The following is a 21,187-nucleotide window of genomic DNA, read 5'->3' on the forward strand; positions in this document are numbered from 1 at the left end:
TCCAGCTCGCCGGGACCTCCTGAGTCAGGCGCAGAGGACCCTGTTCCATCCCTTTTCCCAGGGGCTCAGGCTCTGGGCCTGGCCCCTGAGAGGGCCAGCCTGTTGGGCATGGGGTTAGCTCGGTCGGTGGTCCGGACCATCCAGGGTGCTCGAGCGCAGTCGACTAGAGCAGCCTATTCATACCACTGGGACCTCTTCTCATCATGGTGTAGGCTGAATCGGGCTGATGCGCTGACCTGCTCTGCCCCCGAGATACTCCGGTATCTACATGAGCTGCTCGAGGCAGGGAGATCACCTTCCACCCTGAGGGGGATGGTGGCTGCAATCAAGGCCGCTTGTGTTGGCGATAACAAGTTGGCCGAGGTTGACTGCGTCCTCATCTCACGGTTCCTGAAAGGCGCTGCTAGGCTCGCCCCCTGTAGAAGGTTGGCGGTCCCGACGTGGGACCTGAAGCTGGTGCTGGCTGCCTTGCGACTGGGACCCTTCAAGCCCCTGGAAACGGTGGACATGAAGTGGCTGTCACTGAAGACTGCGTTTCTCATAGCCATGGCATCAGCACGGAGGGTCGGGGAACTACAGGCTCTGTCGATGCACGTGAGCTGCTGTAGATTCCTGCTCGGCGGTGCGGGTGTGCTCTTACGCCCAAACCCTGTGTTCTTGCCGAAGGTGCTCTCGGACTTTCACCTAAACCAGCCAGTAGAGTTGATGTCCCTCCGCCCCTCCCGGGACAGGGATGAGGGGGCGCAGGAAGGGTTGAGGCTATACCCGATCAGGGCGCTTAAGTTATACATTGAGCGGACTGGTGCTGTCAGGAAGACCGACCAGCTTTTTGTTTGTTTCAGCCGGTGTCTAAATCCAGGCTGTCTCACTGGATCGTGGAAACGATCCAACGGGCTTACACAGACTCCGGTGCTCCGGCTCCGAGAGGGGTAGGGGCGCACTCCATGAGAGGCATTGCCGCTTCCTGGGCCCCTGTGGGCACCCTCTCCGAGTGTGTGCGGCGCTACGTGGGCGAGTCCGTCCACCTTTGCAAGGTTTTACAGCCTTAATATGGCTACCGGCACCCTCCTTTGGGGAAACTTGGGGCTGGGTACTAGTCCAAAGGGACCAGGGTCCTCTCCTTTACACACCCCTGTGATGGTGAGCTAGAGGTGGCCTAGTTTTTTTTCTTATCCGTGGGCCTAGCGGGAAGGCAGGCTGTCCGGCTAACCCTCCGTACACATACGCCCGATCCTTGCTTCTGGCAAGGTCGGCCATACCGGGGGCTGCGTCTGGCGCCTCGGCTGGGGGTAGGCACATGCGTCTGGCGGTGTCAGGGGCCCACGTATGTGTATGTGTATTATGTACATAGCATGGTTTTGGGTGTCATTGTTCACGTGCACTGTTGGAACACTCTGGTGGCGGTGACGTCTCATTCGACTACCAGGGTCGGGGACCCCGGGGGGGGGGAACAAGAGGCGTGCGTTGCTCTGTCTCCTCAGTCTCCTCGCGGTGCGTCTTACAGGGTCCCCGTACATATGGAATATGTAACTGGGTGGAGAGATAGTCTCGATACGATAGAGAACGTTCGGTTACGTTGTAGCCTTGGTTCTCTGAGTGGAGAGACTATCTCTCCACCACGAGGCCGCTCGGAAACCGTTCCAATCAATGTGAATCAGTGATTGCATGCACACCTGGGGCTTTTAAGCCCATGCATGGGCCACGTAGTGTCTTAAAGAAATATCCACGTCAACTGTCCCAGTGTGATCAGTCCCCGTACATATGGGTGGAGAGATAGTCTCTCCACTCAGAGAACCAAGGTTACAGCGTAACCGAACGTTCACAAATGCACACGATCTGTTTCACAAATATTATTTTGAGGCACACTTGTAATATAAATCCACAGATAATGCAAATTGCTGAATGTGCATTTACAAACCACTTCTGTGCTGTGAAACTTCTGTGTATTTGTGAGAGAAATCTCTGTGGTGAATTTCGAGACTGCCCTGACGTCACGGGTCAACAAACGTCACCATTGGCTGATAAAACCGATTGACAGATTCATCAGCCAATCAGATGTGTTTGCTTTCAGCCAATCATATATGGCTTCTTACATTTTCTCCACACTTTTCACATATCAGTAGCTCTACAATTGGTTGCTACTGCCTCTGGACTGCAGCTTTGAGGAGGTTTTTGGCCAGTGGGAATGTAACCCATTTCAGGCTATGTACACGTCGCTACCTAGGTTCGTAGGAGCTAAGAGTAATAGCAATAACCACTGGACACAGGTATACAGTAAGTAGTTGTAAATTTTTTTTTAGTTTTGAAAAAAAAACTCTTTGCACAATGAAATACTTCTGAGCTAACTAACAAAAACATAAAATGTCCAAATGAAAATGTTAAAAAAAAAGTATTTAGTCAGCCACCAATTGTGCAAGTACTCCCCCTTATATATTTATATTTGTCTTTATTCTCAATCTATGAGTGAGTGGTAGTACTTAAAGCAGGTATTTGGGATTAGCGTGTCTAACGTTAAGCACAGTATGAGTTTTATCCCACATCCCAAGGCGTGGGGCAGTGCATCGTAGACCAGTATATGTGCAAAAACCGCTACCGCAAACCCAGGAATTTCCCCGGGCCCGCAGATGCAGCCAGGCCAGCAGAAAGAGCGGGGGCCAGGGAGCTCCAGGCCACCCCCCCACGGCCGAGTGTGGCAGCCACTGACCCCCACACACATTCCAAGGAAGTCCCAAGCAGCCGAGCACCCAGCGCATCCCGCCACCGACCCCAACCCCCAATCCCCCCCGCCCCAGCAGAGGAGCCAAGGCCCACGCCCAGCAGACGGCCAGAGCCGCGCCAAATAGGCAGCCGGCGGGCGTCCGCCGGTGGGCCCAGAGCCAGCAGAGACCGGACCCCAGGCCAGAAGGACCCGAAACGGAAGCAGCACCAAGAGCAGCTCCCCCAGGGACGACGACCACGCCCATAGTCGCCGAGGGCACCAAGGGGATGCTGCAAGTTGCCCGCACCACCCGCCACGGAAGACCCCCGCCAGGACCGGCCCGGCCAGCCGGCCAGGCCCGCTGGACCCCAAGGGCACCACTGCAGGACAGGGAACCCCCAAGGGCGAGCCCCCTGGCCAACCTATGTGTATATAAGTGTATGTGGTGCAATAGCTCCGGAGGGTGGAAGTGTTGGTCCCTCTCTCCAATTAAAATTGGAGGGAGGGACCAACATACTAATTGGAGGGATTAGTAGGGCGCCACTACTTAGTAGCACAGGCAGCGGCCCCCTCCACCCCCAGCCCCACCATCCAGCCCCCCAAGGGTTGGGTATGTGTGTGGTGCAACAAGTGGGTGAGCCAGACCAGCTGGGAGGGAGTGATGTGAAGTGTCCATGTAGGAGGCCTGTCTGGTATGAGCCCGGCCCGTCCGCATGGCAGGTGACCGGAGAGGGTAGATGACGCAGACGAGCACGCGGCACTGTGGGCCCCAGGGGCGCGCCAAACAGCACAATCGGAGACCCCCCGCGGCACCCTCCCCAAACCATGCCGGCCATACGGAGCACGGCGGACCCCCCCCCACCAGGGACTAGAAAAGACAGAGAACCGGGCCAAGGTTTAGAGTGGACCAATCACAGCCCTTATGTCCCACATCGCCTCAACTTGTAGTCAAGATTTTTGGGAGGAGCATGTCAGGTTACAGGGAGGGGGTCTACTCGTATGTAGAGTGCTATGTGCGTCTACGCCGTCAATTTTACGCAGAACCATATAGGGACCCTTTGAGTAGAAAATGAATGGCAAGGTGGAACCCCGTGCGTTGAACACTGACGCTAAGGGGTCCTAACCTATCGTCAGTGTAGGAACCCTGGTCGATGGTCAAAAGGCGGTAAAAACACTGTCGCACGTTTGGAATTTTATTACACTTTTATGACTCAAAAACAGACAATGGAAAAATGGACCAAGGAACATTTCTTCAAATCCCAGCCCTTCTTCCTGCAGACCTTTTGCTGACACCCATCCTCCCCAAAGAACAGACACCCCACAGAGATAACAGGGATGTAACCTGACACCCTACACCAGAGACATCCTTCTCAACATGAAGATTAAAAAGGAAGAAATAAGAATAAAACCTATACACCATCTGATGCTTTAAAGGCAGAACTGTGATTTAAACAAATTTCAGACATGGGACCTTGATTTTAACCATTTGTCTACAGGAAAGAGACTCATCGTGTGCCTCCATCTGACATATTTAAGCACTAATGCAATCACATTTCAAGGGAAATGTTTATAACTTCATATTCCATGATCATTGATCAAAAGTGTATTTGTCCTCCTTTGCTATGCTTAAAGCTAGAAATAATTCAAATCAGTAATTTAAGGGATAATCAATTGAAAGTCATTTTTCAAGGGTTCATGCAGTTGGCACACACCCATGCTCCATTTTAGACCTAACATGGTAACACCCTATCTAGTTTTATGACTCTTTGTTTAAGAAGCACATGTGGGATAGCCACACCATTTTGTCTTCTTTACAGGAGAGTTAAGCCTCCCGCTTCTTTCTGCCAGCCAATCAGGTTTCACTCATTCCCACACTGCAGATGTGTTTTGACCAATCAGATAACCTCTTGACATGTTTATAAAAGGCCTCGCTCCCCCTTGTCACACTCTCTTGTCTTCTCTCTTACGTCTCGCTCTTATGTCTTGCTCTTACGTCTGTCTAGTCCTCCTCTTTGCATCTGACTTAACAGTTAGATGTTATTCAGTTTAGTGATGCTGAATTTTTGAGATATTGATTGAACTTCTCTCCAGTCAGGAAGTGGCTACCAGCCACTTCCACAATGGCTAACTTTAAGTTTTATCTCCATTTTTGAAATTAACCAAGCAGTTTTTAATTTTTGGAGCAAATCAATTTTTATAGCCTCCCATGAGTAAGCTTTAACGAACTCTAGCATCTTTGATTTGAGAACATGTTAGTTAAACCACCCATCGACGTCCAGGAGTGGTGCCGTGTAGGAGAACCAGAACCCCAGCCAGGCCGACAGTATCCCGCGGGCCCGTACAGTGAATGAGCGGAAAACGTCTTCGGAAAAACACAGGAAAAGCTTTTTCCCCACACACTGCTGGTTACGCAGAAGGAGCTGTCATCATCACGCCTGTTCGAAGGAGGGTAAAACTGCACGCACACACAATTCTGGCAAAAAGGTGGTTTATAACTTAACAAATTCTCTCAATCGAAAATTCTAGATTCATAGTCCATATTTTTCCTTTTGGTAAAGTTTTATTAATTTCATTACTTTAACTTTCCATTTTCCTTCTTCCTCTTCCTCAGAGCGTTAGAAATCCCTATAAATCCCAAATTCACGCAAACATCTAAAACACTCAGAATGTGTAGATACCATACAGCTGTGTTAAAATGTACATTTTGTGTGATACCAATGAGTCAAAATAACTGTGAATAATTGTGAAACTGCCTAATCTATCATCGTGGTAATAGCCTGTAAAATAAACATGTACATATTGTAAACGCTGTGTTTTTATTGACATTTAAACCTTTATTAAACCTCTATTCTGACGTCAAGAACCCACTACAAAAACAAGGAACTGTAACAATTAATTAAAATAAAGTGATCTAGGACACTTAAAACTCAATTCTAGATGGCACCTCTGGCAACGAACATATTAAAAATTAATAATTAATATTTTTGAATATTAATCATCCCTTGTTCCCCTACATCAGTGAAAAGTTGGGGATGAGACTGTGTTTTCCCAGCCTGCACCAGGCTGTCCTGCTGCGGCAGCAGGGCAACAGGATGTACGGTGAGAGGATGCCTGGTGCAGACTGGGGAACCACTTGCCCAAATTAGTAACTTACAGTGCCCCTGCCCCGCTTTGCCCCACTCCCTGGACATCACCGGCCGCTCCTGCTCCTTCTTCTTCCTCTCCAGACACTTCTTAAAGAAGCTGTGTGTGCGCGCAAGACAGCGTGTGAGTATTTGGGCATTAAAGTAAAGACATACAGTTTGTTTATTCATTATGCACTGTGTGACTGAGTTCAGTAAGATTATTGTACCACATTTTTACCTGTTCATGAGGCTAAAATGCACCAGAATGCAGGAAATTGCATGCATTTTGTTGAAAAAATTTGGGGGGACGACCCCCAGACCCCCCCAGAGTAGGTTAATTCTCGACCACCAAATATTCAAAAAAATGTTACGCCCTTGACTACATTTATCATCACCTTCAGCCTTTCGACAAATAACTTTTGGTTTAAAGTAACGCTGGAACAAAGATTTAAAAAAACAAAAAAAAAAACCTTTAGTTTTACTTCACAAAATGTGGATATCCAAGGGTTATACTGCGGGGTGATAAATAACTATGTAGCGAGTAACAAATATGAACAGATATATATATGTATATATAGCTCCAAACACACTCTCTCTCTCTCTCACACACACACACTCACCTGATGACAGGTTTGTGGTCTAAAAGAGACAATACCATTAAAATAATGAAACGATTGTGTTTTTGTTTACTTTAAGGCTAAAAAAAATTATGAAGTAGAGGGTTTTTCCCTTTTTTAAGCATATATTTTTGACTAATAATTAAACATAGGTTGTCTAAAAATTATCATAATTTTTTTTTAACTTGGTGTTCCTCTGGGGACCTTAAGCTGTTTTAGCTGTGCAAAACTTGTCTCTGTGTGTGACCTTACAGCCCTACACCTGCAGGTGCAGAGTTGATAGTTTCGGGTTAATGCATGACAAAGTAGATGGGAAATTTCCACTGTTTTGGGTGTGGTATTAAAAATAAGTAAATATTTTCATGAGCGGAAGGAGGGGGTGGTGGGGGTCACAAACATCATTCAATATGGTTCATTCTGTGAGAGTCATGAATGTGCACCCCAAATTAGAAAAGATTTGCATATGAGATTATCAAGATACCAAAACTCTAAAACTGAAAGTTTGACCTGATGGTGGCGCTGCAGGAAAAGTCATCTCCACAACAATAGGGTTCATACTCTTGTGGTCATTTTTTGAAGGCAAAATATCTCTGGGGTCAAACTGACCCCAAGAGTAAAATGTGATAGTAATATTTGAGGAAAATAGGAGGGTTAATATTCTGGTTAAGATAATTGATCAAGTTTTAGTAATAATGGCTTGGATTTATATAGCGTATTTCAGAAACCTTTATTCATTCTGGTGGTGGAAACTGACCAATTAGCCCCTACAGCCCCTCTAACCACCCCCACCATTCATGCACAATTCATATCCATTCATACAAAGAAATGTGGGTTCAGTGCATTGACCATGGACACAACAATGAGTCTTCAATAAGATAAATAAAAATGTGTTTTTAATAAAGTCTTTATTAGTCATACATTACAAATTAGAAATGCTACACAAAAGAAAACAAAAAAGGAATCTAGAAAAAGACAATAAGCTCTTCATTGATCTTTAAGGTCTCAGAGTTGTTGTCAGAATTAAGCTTCTCACCACATTGGATTCATTGAAAGCTCAGGAAGTGTAACAGCCGATTGTTTCAGAATATCTAATTACACTGATACAAACTAAAAGAGTAACAGGATCCACCTCATGGGTCAGTGCCGAGCTGGCTCAAGAAAACGGTTTGGAAAATTCCTTCTGGCCAAAACTGACGACTTTCTTAACCAAGAAAAGAGGCCAAACAGTGAAGCATCCCATAAGCTAAATGACACCGCAGCATTATATTCAACACAAGGCTATTCTAAGACTTAATGAGCAAAGGTTTTGATGCGTTTCTGTCAGCATGCATAAAAGCTAAAGTTGTTCCAGTAATTTTTGGACTTAATGTGTGTATTCAAGTTTGATATCAGTAACTGTTCAGGCCCCACCCACTGTGTTACACATTAACGGGACTACTCTACACGTAGCTCTAGAGCAGCGAGCTGTGGATAAGGCTGCTGATGGACTGCACGCCGTCTCCTTCCAGAAAGGTGCGGTGGTCTCCCTCAATGATGTGGACTGACACACTGCCATCACAAACCTGCAGAAGAAAAACAGGAAACATCCTGATTCATCGTGCTACACCCATATATTTATTTTTAACACAAACTGTATGAACATCACCTATACCACGGCCGTTCATCATATCATAAAAGTTGGATGCCAAACAACAACAGCCCATTCATCGTAATTAGTGGTGGAATTTAACAAAAAAAAAGTTTTTTAATTAATTAGAGACTTTGTAATTAATTCATCTAATTAAAGGCCAAACATTATTTGGCCACATTTTCCAATTTAAAACGGAATATGACAATCGATGAATCTATGGGAAGGTTGAAACATTATACTGTACTAGAACTATGTGATATGTCATTACAGAATCTCTCCTGGTCAGTTATGGTCAAACTGCCCTAAGCAGGCCAGATACTATCGTACTGACATCACCAAGGCCTCTCTCAGAAGCTCCGTCATTGTTTTGGCTAGCGCTATCAGCAACTAAAAAACATTGAGAGCACAGAACAACTACAGATTCATGGGCCGCTCACACTGAAACCTCTGAAGCCCAGACCAGTCTGCCTCAAAACCCTTTGATCAAATAAACCATGTGTCCACATTTGACCAGCAACCCTTCACCTTGACTCCATCTCATTTAATTCAAAACCGCCACAACTCTATGGACTTAGTTACAATTTAAGCCACACTTATTACTGACTCAAAATATTGCAAAAGAGACTCCCAGAAAGAATCTATACATTCATTTCTGGACCAGAGAATATGCGCAGGAGAGAGGTGTTGTTGGATAAAAAAGCTCTGAAGTCCAGACCGGAGCATACAGCCCCAAAATTAATAAAGAATATTATGACTGCATTGTTCACAAAGCACAAACTTAACCCTCAGGGGCTGACGGACGTGCCGGCGCGTCCTGATCACATGATCGTTTTAAAGAGCAAAAAGCGGCAAAGCGCAGCGGCAAAGAGCAGCGTCCTTGGATCTCCGTTTCAAACCAAAGAGAAGGAGCTCTCACACATTTCTCCCTATTGCCTTGAAAAGATTGTGTGATACATTTTGTTCTGCTGTTCTGGGCGTGTAATCAAAGAGAAGCAATCTCCATGACTGTTTTTGTTCAGAAATTACTCTAACAACCTCTTTCAAACAATCTATGGAGGCAAACTTCAGCATACTGCGTTTACAGTCCAGTACAATGACTTTGTTTTGGTCATATAAACACCGGCTCGATGACCTAAAGAGAAGAGACCCTCAGCGCTGAGTGCTCCGTCTCCAATTCTCCGTTCTGATTGGTCTATCCCCCCTCCACAGGGGAGGGCATTTCATCAGGTAGGTCATTGTGTAATCACACATTAATGCTCTAATATTATATCCACAAATTGTCCAACATATATATATATATATATATACACACACTGTATATATACACACATATATATATATATATATATATAGCGACTGGTTAGCTCAACTGGTAAGTCACTGGACTTGCACACAGAAGTCCCCGCTGGGGAAAAATACCATCTGCCAGCATGGGTCCTTGGGCAAGACCCTTTACGCTACTGCCTACCTCATACAATGATGAGAGACAATGAAATTAATGACATGCCGGCTCAGACGTCGCCCGGCCAAACAAGGTCTGCGTCAGGTGCTGGGGAACCAGAGCACCTTGATGAAAAATGGGCTACTGGAACAAGACTGAAATGGGCGAGATGCGATAACAGGGCTCTGTTGGAATCCTACATCTCCATTAACCCTAGTCAGAGGGGCTACATGCAAAGGATGTGGGAGAAGTGGTTACTACAAAACCCACAGTCCAAACTCAAGGCGAAACACCTAGTAACTCAGTGTTCCAACATCCACAAAAGGCAACTGCTATCACAAGATAGCAGAGATTGGTACAACACCAATGCTACGGCAAGGTGGAGCCATGCGGCCAGATCAGAGCGGAGTTAGCACCAACCCCCCCAAGAGATTAGGTACGAAACCCCAATAACCGCAATTACGCTGAACAAGGCAGCAACTGACCTGAAAAAAAAGATCATGGTAAAAATGTCCACAAGGCACCCACAAAGCCAACTACAGAGGCTAAGTGAAGTACCACCAGAAAGTCTTGTAGAAGATGTGAATGCAGCTCTGAGAGCGATACCTACATCAACCATCACTGAAACCAATGAGCTGACATACTCCACAGGTCCTAGAGACACTTGGCTATCGTAAGAGCAACCATGAGATACCCACCATGGAAAAGAAGGCTGGAAGCTAACATCAAGGCAGCACGGGGAGAAGTGAGCCAATTGACAGAGGCCCTGAAAGGTGCAATGAAAAAAAAAACAAGTCCCCAAGAGGTACAGCCCAAACCTGAAGCATTGGAAACTGCCAAACAAAGGCTCCAAGCCTTGGCCAGCCGCCTAAAGAGGTACACGAGAGACAATGAAGCCAGACGAATAAACCAGCTGTTCGCAACTCAACCAGCAAAAGTGTACGCTCAATGGCAGGGGAGCAATAGCCTAGCAGACCCACCAAGGCTGGAAACTGAACAGTACTGGAAAGACATATGGGAGAAGGAGGCAAAACACAATAGTGACGCACAGTGGCTGGTGGCTCTGAGAGAAGACCACAGCAACCTCCCTGAACAGAATCCAGTTACCATCACAGTGGCAGACATCCAAGAAAGAGTCTCAGGTATGAGAAACTGAACAGCACCAGGCCCTGACATGATACACGCCTACAGGCTAAAGAAACTCACGGCACTCCATGAGCGCTTGGCAGCACAAATGAATCAGATGCTGAGAGATGGGAATCATCCTGAATAGCTAACCAAAGGGCGCACAATCCTGATCCTGAAGGATCCCTCAAAGGGTACAGTCCCATCCAACTATCAGCCAATAACCTGCCTCTCCACAAAATGGAAGCTCATGTCTGGCATCATAGCGGCTAAGATAAGCGGGCACATGGATTAAATACATGAGCACAGCTCAGAGGGGAATCAGTAAAAATACCAGAGGTGCCAAACACCAGCTCCTGGTTGACAGAACAGTCGCTAGAGACTGCAGAACCCAAAACACTAACCTGAGCACTGCCTGGATTGATTACAAGAAAGCCACATACTTGGATCATTGAACATAAACAGGACTCTAAAAGCCTTCATTGCAAACTCGATGAGGTTGTGGAAAACCACCCTTGAGGCCAATGGCAAGCCACTTGCACAAGTTTCCATCAAATGTGGCATATACCAAGGAGACGCCCTGTCCCCACTGCTGTTCTGCATAGGCCTGAACCCCCTCAGCCAAATAATCAACAAGACTGGCTATGGATACCGACTCAGGAATAGGGCCACCATCAGTCCCCTCCTCTACATGGATGAGCGAGACATAGACTCACTGATCCATACCACCCGGATCTACAGCACAGACATTGGGATGTCATTCGAACTAGAGAAGTGTGGTTAAATGGTGACTAAGAGGGAAGGTAGTCCACACAGAAGGGGACTCACTCCCAGAAGGAACAATAGCAGACATTGAGGACAGTTACAAGTACCTCGAAATCCCACAAGCAAATAGCAACCTTGAAGAGGTGATTAGGAAAGTGGCTACGGCCAAATACCTCCAACAAGTAAGGCATGTCCTAAGAAGCCAGCTCAATGGGAAGAACAAGTCCCGGGCAATAAACAGCTACACCCTGCCAGTAATCAGATACCCTGCAGGAATAATAAGCTGGTCAAAGGATGAGATACAGACCACAGATGTTAAGACACGAAAGCTCCTAACCATGCACGGCGGGTTCCACCCCAAATCCAGCACCCTGAGACTGTACGCTAGCCGTAAGGAAGGAGGCCGAGGACTAGTGAGTGTGAGAGCCACTATCCAGTATGAAACATCCAAGATTCATAAGTACATCAAGGCCAAGGCTCCAACAGATGACGTGCTCAGTGAATGTCTCAGACAATGGGGAACAGAAGATGAGGTGCTGGAGGTTCCTTCATGGGAGGACAAGCCCCTACATGGGATGTACCACCGAAACATAACTGAATTGGCAGATATCAGGAAATTGTACCAAGGGTCCCCATTGGCTCTCGGGTCCTGAGCAAATGCCCATTTTGCCATCTATCCGTCTATGGTTGTGATCTGTGCATCAGTATTAGGGAAATACCGGGAATTCATCAAATGAGAATTAATTAATCGAGATTTACACGTTGAAGTCTCAACCGTAATCGTAATACATCTTCTTTCAGCTTCAAAGCTATTCCAGTCCTGGTAGTAAATATAGAAAGCATCGACTTTAACTCCACACATCCTGAATCACAGTGAAAAAGAATCCCAATGACTGTGTGAGTCCAACCTATCTCAGACTTTGCTTCCTGGTACTGAAATAGTAATATTTCATCTATTTATCTATTTATTTAACTTTCTTAAACTAAATCAGGCAGAAAAAGAAATATGAGCAATCGTGTTTAGGGCTGGGCAATATATTGAGATTAAAGATAGATCAAGTCTTCTATTTAGCCAATATATACAATTACAATATCTCCTATATTGATACAGTATATATATATTTTATAGCTCATTTTGTATTAAAATAACTCTTTAAGGAGTCACAGCTTTCGCTACTTCTCAGAACAGCATGAAAATCACAGTTAGATGGATTGATGAGTGGGAATCCATAAATTCCCCTAAACAAGCCACACTACAGATAAATATATGTGCATATGTGGCATTTTGCATCAGCAAATTTACCTCAGAATTATTTTTCTGCTAAGACTTTATTTGAATTAAAAACATGGAGGTTTATATCATATATTGCCATTTTGTAAAAATATATCAAGATATGAGTTTTGGTCCATATTGCCCAGCCCTGATCTTCCCCATCGGAGCACAGAAGCCCCTCCCTTTACCTCAGAGAGCTTATAGTCATGTCCCAGGTTCCGTTCATATTCACTGTTGGATTTGGCCCTCAGCAGCATCACGTTGCCGCTGTATTTGCCTGCAGGGACATAACTATCAGCAGCTTTGAGCTTGTGGTAGAAGCTGGTGGCTGCAAAGTGCAGCGTGTCCCGACTGAGGCCACTGTGGCTGGAGGTGATGATATCCACCGCCGCACGGGCACGGGCGTCCAGGTCTGTGAGCGGCAGCAGAGTCTCCAGTAGCTGCAGGAGATTATACCAATGATACAGGTTTGCACACTCATCCTCCACAAATACGCAGCAGTAATAATGTCAGCGTGTACCTTGTTGTACTCGAGGCTGATGAACTGTTGAATGAACGCACCACAGAGCTTCAGTCCTCAGCCTCCGACTCTTTGCCTGGAGTCAGCTTGGCTCTGTATCTCTGCACACACACACACACACACACACACACTTACTTTTCCACTCACTTATGTACCATCTTTCCTTGAGCGTGAGCGTGCGTACCTGAGTGTACGCTGCCACGTAGGAATGGGAGCCGTCCAATAGGAACAGATAGTCCACCGGCTCGCTCTCCCTCTGCAGCTGAGAGCACATTTCAAACGCCACACACGCACCAAACGAGTATCCAGCGATGGTGTACGGACCCTTAGGCTGAAGCTGCCTTAGGCTTTTCACATAGAATGAGGCCAGAGACGGGATGTCGACGAGAGGAGCAGCTGTGGGACAAGACCAGCACTTTATCACTTTGACTCCATAATGCTATAAAAATGTAGTTATATGATGATATAGTCTTGTGGAGACTATATCACTGCTGTACCTTTGGTGCACTGCAGGCCGTAGCAGGGCAGGCTCAGCTTAGAGGCCAGGGTTTGGAAGCTGCTGACAGAGCCCTCTATGGGATGAACCAGAAACAGCGCCCTCTGCTGGCTCTGCAGCTCATTGAGAGCAGTCACAGTGGGAGCGCTGGGGTCGACCAACAGCCGAGTTGGATCCGACACAGAGTTATCACCTTTCCTCTGGGCTGTGGCCAGATTAAACACAGACTAACATCAATACTTTTAATAGGCTACATCTTTAAAACAACATTGTTTAATGCAGTGGTTCCCAACCCTTTTTGGATTGTGACCCCATTCCGAAATCACAAATTCCTGGCGATCCCAAAAACATTTTTTTTTTCTTGAATTATTTTTGTGATCAGGAGTAGCTCAGATATATTTTATACTGTGTTTTATTTGAAATAGATTTACACTTGAGAAAAGTGAAAGTATTTAAAATAGAGTTGTTTTAAGATGTTATGGGTTGCAATTTCATATATAAATATTATAATATATATATATATACAGTATATATAATAAGTAATTCATTTTGTATGTTACTTTGACGCTATTTTGTGTATTTTTGCTGTCAATTCATACATTTCTCTGTTACTTTTGTGCATTTCTAGTCGTCAACTTTTGGATAATTTTGCAATTTCTGTTCACATTTTAGATTTCTTTTGTTATTTTTGTGTATGTTTGTTGTCTTTTAGTGTATTTACTCTGTAATTTCTATGTTTTTTTGAGTCATTTTGTGTTTTTTTGTGTGTTTGTTTTCATCATTCTGTTGGTTTACTTTGGGAGCCACACAAAATTAGACCGTGGGCCTCATGTGGCTCACCTCCTGTTGTCCATGTATGATCTAAAGGTGATAAAATTCGCAATATATATGTTTTGAATCAGTAATTACTAGACATTCCAGGTGACCCCACATGGGGTTAAGACCCTAAGGTTGAAAAGCCCTAGTTTAATGTCATTGTGCAAGTGTCGCTTCATCACCTGAAATAGTTTTCCACCACAAAAAGGTGAAATCCTTTGAAAAATCTTTTTCTAAAAATCTTTTTCATACCGTTTGAACCTTCTGGCTTCCTGTTGGAGAGCTCTCTCAGTTTGTTAATGGTGAGCAGGCGAATGTCTCTCATCACCATGATGATGCTGTAGTCACGCTCCAGAGTTTGTCGAACTTCCACCCCCATCAGAGAGTCCAGGCCCAGGTCGGCCAATGAGGAATCAGCATTTAAAGTCTTCACATCCTTCACACCTGTTGATGACGAGCAGAGGCAAAGCACACGAGTTAGCTCACGATAACTTACGATGTGTTTCTACAAGTGGTGAGTTAGCTTAGCTTAGCATCATTCCCTCCTGTAAAGGAAGATCATTTCATAGATCACACACGTCGTTCTTACCCAGAATGTGAGCGACAGCATGGACCAGGTCTCTTTGGCTTCCTGAGTCACTTGGCCTCGCCGTCCTCTCTGCCAACACGAAGCTGGACATGACGGGCTGCTTCCTGCACAGGAACTGATCCAGTACCTCCAGGCAGGAGAGAATTCGCTGTGGCAGTGTGCCCCCGATCACGCTGTCGTTCCCCCCCATCGTCTCCAGCACTACTCCCACATCACCGATGGCTCCCCACTGGATCGCAAGGCCGGGAAGTCCGTCGTGTCGGCGCTTTTCACAAACGCGCTCCATTGCAGAGTTAGCGTGACCGTAGTTACTCTGTCCGGCATTGCCTCGGCCACAGCTGACTGAGGAGAAGGCCACAAAGTAGCCCAGGTCAGGACACAGTTTCCTGGTCACTCTGGAATGGAAAGAGAGAATTAGGCTGCGTTATAAATGTCACCCTAACGTACTACTCATACTACGTCTGACGACTAAATGAATATGTAGTGCGTTCACATTAGATTGTATGAAAAAAAATACGAGATGCGAGAAATACCCAGATGTGTGGAATATGGTAACATTTTGCACAGTGGGCACATTAGTCATACTCAACCGTTCTATGATGCATTGCGAGCGGAATATAAAATGGTCCTGTCTTAGTTTTTTCATGCTTTTGTAAATAGGGCTCTGCTCCGCTTGCATCATAACCCTGGAGGACAGGCCTCTTCCCAAAGGGGCCTGGGATAGTGATAGACCAATATTATCAGCCGATGTTTGCGTTTTTTACGTGTATCATTCACAGAGCTGCATTATTTACAGAGAGCAGATATATTTCTTACTTGTTCTACCTCACTTTTGTTCATTTCAATAAATGTTGATTTTTTTTTTTTTAAATTGAGACTTGTACCATTTGTTATCATTATTTTGTAATTTGTATGATGTAAATTAAGGGAGCAAAAGTAATATTGGTTCAAGAAAATCGGCAGTCATCGGTTAAGGCTGATGGGAAAAAAATTGGTATCACCATTGGCCCTAAAAAAAAATGCATATTGGTCTATCCCTAGTCTGGGAGCTGCCCTCCATGGGTGGGGAACTCTGTGGCTCTGGGTTAGCCTCCTCCTGCTAAGACTAGAGGCAGCCCAGAGCTGAGAGGGATACCTGGACAGGGAGGGAAGAGGAAAAATAAATGAATACAATTAACATAATACTTAAGCAGAAAAGGAGAGAAGGGAAGGAATTAAAAAAAAAGGCAAATGAAAAGGAAGTATAGAGGAGGTCTGTGGGTGGGGTCCCTCTTAGCCCCCCCAAAGTCCGCTGGGTTCTTGCCTAGCCCCCTCAGTTCACCTGGGTGTCAGGCTCCAGGTTGAAACTATCATGGATCGCCCTTCCTTATTTATTTATATCCATCATTTTTTCCTTTCTTCTCTTAATTTTATTTACTATCTGTATGTATATATGTATGCATATATATAAATATTTATATATATTTCCCCCACATATTTGTCTATTATTAACTTGTTATTGTCTCCTGCCCTCACCCTCTAATAACATACTACCATTTATTATAATTATTATAATCGCACACGCACACACCATCTTGCATCCTGGGAAACTTGGAAGTATACTTCAATGGAAGAGGTCAACATACTAGTTATACTAATAGTATATAATATATAGTATATACTCATTGAGAGTATAGTACGTTAGTATGCGATTTTGAAAACAGCCTTTGAGACAACAGTAACAGGAAGTTAAACTGTGTATGTCCTACCTGTCCAGATTAACAGTGCCTTCATATTTGGGTGTGTTCACATCAAGGAACTGCTGAGGACTCAAATTCTCCAGCATGCCATCCTTAAGTACCTGGAAACCAGAAACCATTAAGAGACAGACATATATATTATATATTCAAGCTGTAACTGCAACGCTAGCAAACACCTACACTAACACTAACCAGCACTAACCTACACTAAACATCTGCAGACTATCTTAAACCCAGAACACCGTAAACCAAGGCCTGGTAGTGGACCTTTACCCAGGAGGCTGATCTAAAGAGCTGAACCAAGCAGCTCAACCTGCTCAGAAGAAGTAGATCCTACAAAGATGAAGACTCCAGTATTCACTGCTGAGGTGATTGTATCTTTTGATGGCGTTGTGCGTTACCATGGCGAGGTGAAAGACCCCTCCTACTGGGCCCAGAGCGCTGGACTCAGCAATCAGTTCCTCAGCTCCCTCTGGTGTCCCAACATCACTGGTCGACACCAACACCTGCACTTCCTGGTTCCTCCATGCTCGCACACAGTTTTCCTGGTAGCCTGTGAAGAAAATGAAGATAAACGTGATATATGAAAGGATGGATGTGTACGGAAGCCCTAAAGGGCCATGCTTTTTATAAAAAAAATTTCCTCCATTTTCCCGTGATAACGACTTAATTTTCTCAAGATAACGAGACTTTATTTTCCCGTGATAACGGGATAATTATATCGAGATTTAGAGATAACGAAACAACAGTGTAGTATGATGATTGCAGGAAACATCAGTCAGTGGAACAATGTCAGAAGAGCAGGAGCATAAAGATCCCCGCATCAAGACTTCACCCAAATAATGTCTCGTTCTAACCGTTATGAGATAGCCAATGAGCTACAAGCTGCAACGAGCTGATCTTCAACACAATTATTGGTCATTTCAGCAGGAAATATCCCATTGTTTCCTATGAGCAGCTGACGCTGAGACGTCACACAGGGACCGTCAACAAAGTGCAACCACCGACACAATAAATATTCAATATTCAATATGATCAATATGAAACCATGCTTCGTAATGTTTTTATCTGGTAGTCTGGGGGACTCACCGTTCCTGATGCCGGTTCTGGATGTCAGCACCAGTTTACGAGCTCCTCTCTCTATTAACCAGCGGGCCAGCTCCAGGCCAAAACCTCCCAGGCCACCAGTAATGATGTAGGACTGGGATGGAGAGAAGAATGTGCGACACATAGCTGGAAAAACCAAAGGAGCCGCTGAACTCTTTTCTTCAGAGCGAACCTGAGGAGAAAGGACACTGCACCAGTTTAACTGCCTGCTGAGGTGAACTAGTAGAAGAAGAGCAGGTTAGGGACTAACCTGCAGGAGGACTTTCCCGATGTGCTTTCCCTGAGCCATGTATCGAAACGCTTGCTCCACTTGGTCCCTCTCAAACACTGTGGTCCGTAGAGGCTGAACTATACCTCCCACAATGCCTTCCTTCAGTAGCTGGGACACTTCCTCCCACTCCTGATTACCGTCTTCAAAGAGAGCGTCCAACAGGATTCCATGGAATGCCACGTTCTTCAGGAACACAGCCATGCCTGAGGGGGTCACACAAACAAGAAACACATTTAAACTACTTTAGCTCGAAAGGCCGTGTTTTCTTTAAAAGAGCAAAGGATTTATTGACTCATTCTAAACCAATGGTTCTCAACATTTTCAGCCCAAGACCCCCAAAATAAAGGTCCCAGAGCGGGGACCCCCACTGTAGCTTAAGGTGGTTGAACACAGACATGAATTGAAGAACAGTCATGTGGAGACAGGACCATCTAAGGGAATAAAGGGGAGAGATTTTTGGCTCCCATCCATAAAGTCAGTAAAATGATGGTCTATTGTTCTATGAATCTGTGATAACCACATTTATTTATTCATCTAAATAATATCCACTGTTATGCAGGAAGTTTAAAATTATTTGGGCCCTAGTATTAAGTCATCTTAAAGATGAAAATCCTTGTTTTAATCAGAAATAAAAAGAGCTAAATATGACCAAAAATGGCAGAAAAGATGGTGAAATGTGATTTTAAAAACCATAGAAATTGGTTAAAAGCTGCAAATTAGAGTGACCAAAAACAAACACAAAAAGTGGGAAAAAGGTTTCAAAGCGTCAATAATGGCTTAAAAGTGGCAGAAAAAAGTAGGAACAATTAGTTAAAACTGGCAGATGATGGACATCACAATCGTGAATGTGGTTAAATTGGCAAAAATAAGTACGATATATGGTGAAAAGAAGTTAAAATAATAATAATGGGTCAACATATGCAACATTAGATGGGAAAAGTGGTGGAAAGGGTTCATAAGGCCCGAAAATGTCTTGAAAGTGGAAGAAATGTTCGGAGAAGACATTAAAATTTGATGTAGAAGTTCTATAATAGGGAGTAATGTAGCAAAAATGCATTAGAAGGAGCAAAAATATAGCAAAAACTGATGAAAATAAGTTCCACAATTGATGTAGTTGCAGAAAAAGGGTAAAAAATAAGCAAAAATTGACTCAATATAGAAAATATTCCTGGTTTCTTGAAAGCATCTGGAAACCCACTCCCAGTGTCTCATGACCCCAAATGGGGTCCTGACCCCAAGGTTGAGAACACCTGTTCTAAACAACACGTCACAAAAAAGGATGCTGACAGTATTCATTTGACTGAACTACATACCATATAAATAAAACACTCATATCTATAAGATTAGTTGAAATAATTCAGATAGAAGCGGCTACATGACAGGATTTAATCTGATCTCACACCTACCCAGTGGGGAGTTGTTGGAAAGGTCATATTTGCCAATCTCCAGGAATCGACCGTGACGAGCAAGGCAGCGAATGCTGGCCTGCAGTTTCTCTTCAGCCAGAGAGTTTAGCACCACATCGACACCTGTAACACAGACACAGACACAGAGAGGAATCAGGGGTCATCAGTAGTAAAAAAAGTTGAATTCAAATTAAACCAGATGTTAATATATTGGTGGAGCTTAAACGACTGAAGACAGTATTTTTTAAAGACAAAGACTAAAGTGGTTGCTGTGCTTCATGGCCGTTGATTTTTGTTTATAAAAACAAATGAACAAAGTCAGTGAAAAAATGATTGTAGTCGACAGTCGACCACTCTCTGTGGTAGAGGATGTGGGCGGGGCCAGAGGCAGTGCTATAGACAACATCACCTGACGCAACTTATTACCTGCTTTGTAGAAAGACTATGTCAAACTAAATTAATCAGCTTCATCAGTTGCTCTGTTTATTTAATGCCACAAATATTCAAACTATTTTGCACTGTTCAGTATTCATTTCTCTGAAATGTTCTGCACTAAGAGCTGTTTTTTATTTTAATCCAAAAACACATTTGTTTTAGAAAGTTTACATAAAATCTTTAATCCTATTAGCTTAATTAATTTAAGTTTTGAGAACAATGCAATCATAATATTACGTATTCATGTTGCACATTATGTTAGCACACAGTGATGAAAATAAACTAATTTGAAAAACGCTGCTTCTCATGTCAAACATTGTTACGCGATTAAATAAGATTAATTAATTACAAAGTCTCTCATTAAATATTTTTTAATAGAGTCCCACCACTAACATTTACTTTTCCTCCTCCCCATATTTTGTGTCCCACAGCTGATCCGTTCACATTACATATTTACAGAGATAAACGTGCTAAATGCATTGTGCACGCTATGCTGCGTGCTCCACAGACGCTATCATGATTAGTCTTTGAACAAAGTCTGTTGGCCTGACTTTTGTTCCACAGACAATAACCAGAGCCTGAGCCTAATTTATATTGATTTCTTCTCTCTGTGTTGGTGCATCGGGTTGTGTAATAAACCATGAGCCGTATTACCTCTGAATCTATACACACGTTTTCTATAGACACACAGACCGCGGCTCTTACCTTTGCCGTTCGTGTGAAGGAGAACATGCTTTTCAAAAGAGGCATCTCTGGAATTAGCAAATGACTCGTCTAAGAGCTGAGGGAATCTGTCCTGCAGGTACTTCTGCTTCTCTGTGGAGCCTTGGAATGTTAAAAAAGTAAAAAATATTTTGTAACGTACAATATCTTACAAACGAGTGGTTCTCAACCTTTTCAGCCTGCAACAACCAAAATAAAGGTGCCAGAGAGCGGGGACCCCCACTGTACCTGAAGGTGGTTGAACACAGACATGAACATTGAAGAACAGTCATGTAGAGACGGGGCCAAAAAAGTGGCAGAAAAAAGTAGGAACAATTAGTTGAAACAAATAATGGGCATGTCAAATCGTGAATGTGGTTAAATTGGCAAAAATAAGCAGAGAATATGTGAAAAGACGTTAAAAGTGACAAT

At 44.2% G+C, this 21,187-nt stretch overlaps 1 protein-coding gene across 1 annotated transcript in view; it reads right to left on the minus strand.

Moving 5' to 3' along the window:
- Positions 1 to 7,326: 7,326 nt before the first annotated feature.
- Positions 7,327 to 21,187, minus strand: part of fasn (fatty acid synthase) — a 71,018-nt gene continuing 57,157 nt past the window's right edge. The window contains 14 exon segments of the mRNA XM_028475419.1: positions 7,327 to 8,002; positions 12,863 to 13,114; positions 13,195 to 13,247; positions 13,250 to 13,295; positions 13,379 to 13,590; positions 13,692 to 13,895; positions 14,759 to 14,950; positions 15,096 to 15,490; positions 16,844 to 16,935; positions 17,236 to 17,387; positions 17,924 to 18,113; positions 18,192 to 18,415; positions 19,619 to 19,741; positions 20,759 to 20,878. Of these exon segments, the coding sequence (XP_028331220.1) occupies positions 7,892 to 8,002; positions 12,863 to 13,114; positions 13,195 to 13,247; positions 13,250 to 13,295; positions 13,379 to 13,590; positions 13,692 to 13,895; positions 14,759 to 14,950; positions 15,096 to 15,490; positions 16,844 to 16,935; positions 17,236 to 17,387; positions 17,924 to 18,113; positions 18,192 to 18,415; positions 19,619 to 19,741; positions 20,759 to 20,878 (2,366 nt within the window). The 3' untranslated portion in view covers positions 7,327 to 7,891.

This window comes from Gouania willdenowi, chromosome 19 (genome assembly GCF_900634775.1).
Source record: "Gouania willdenowi chromosome 19, fGouWil2.1, whole genome shotgun sequence".
In the NCBI taxonomy this organism is placed as follows: domain Eukaryota; kingdom Metazoa; phylum Chordata; class Actinopteri; order Blenniiformes; family Gobiesocidae; genus Gouania; species Gouania willdenowi.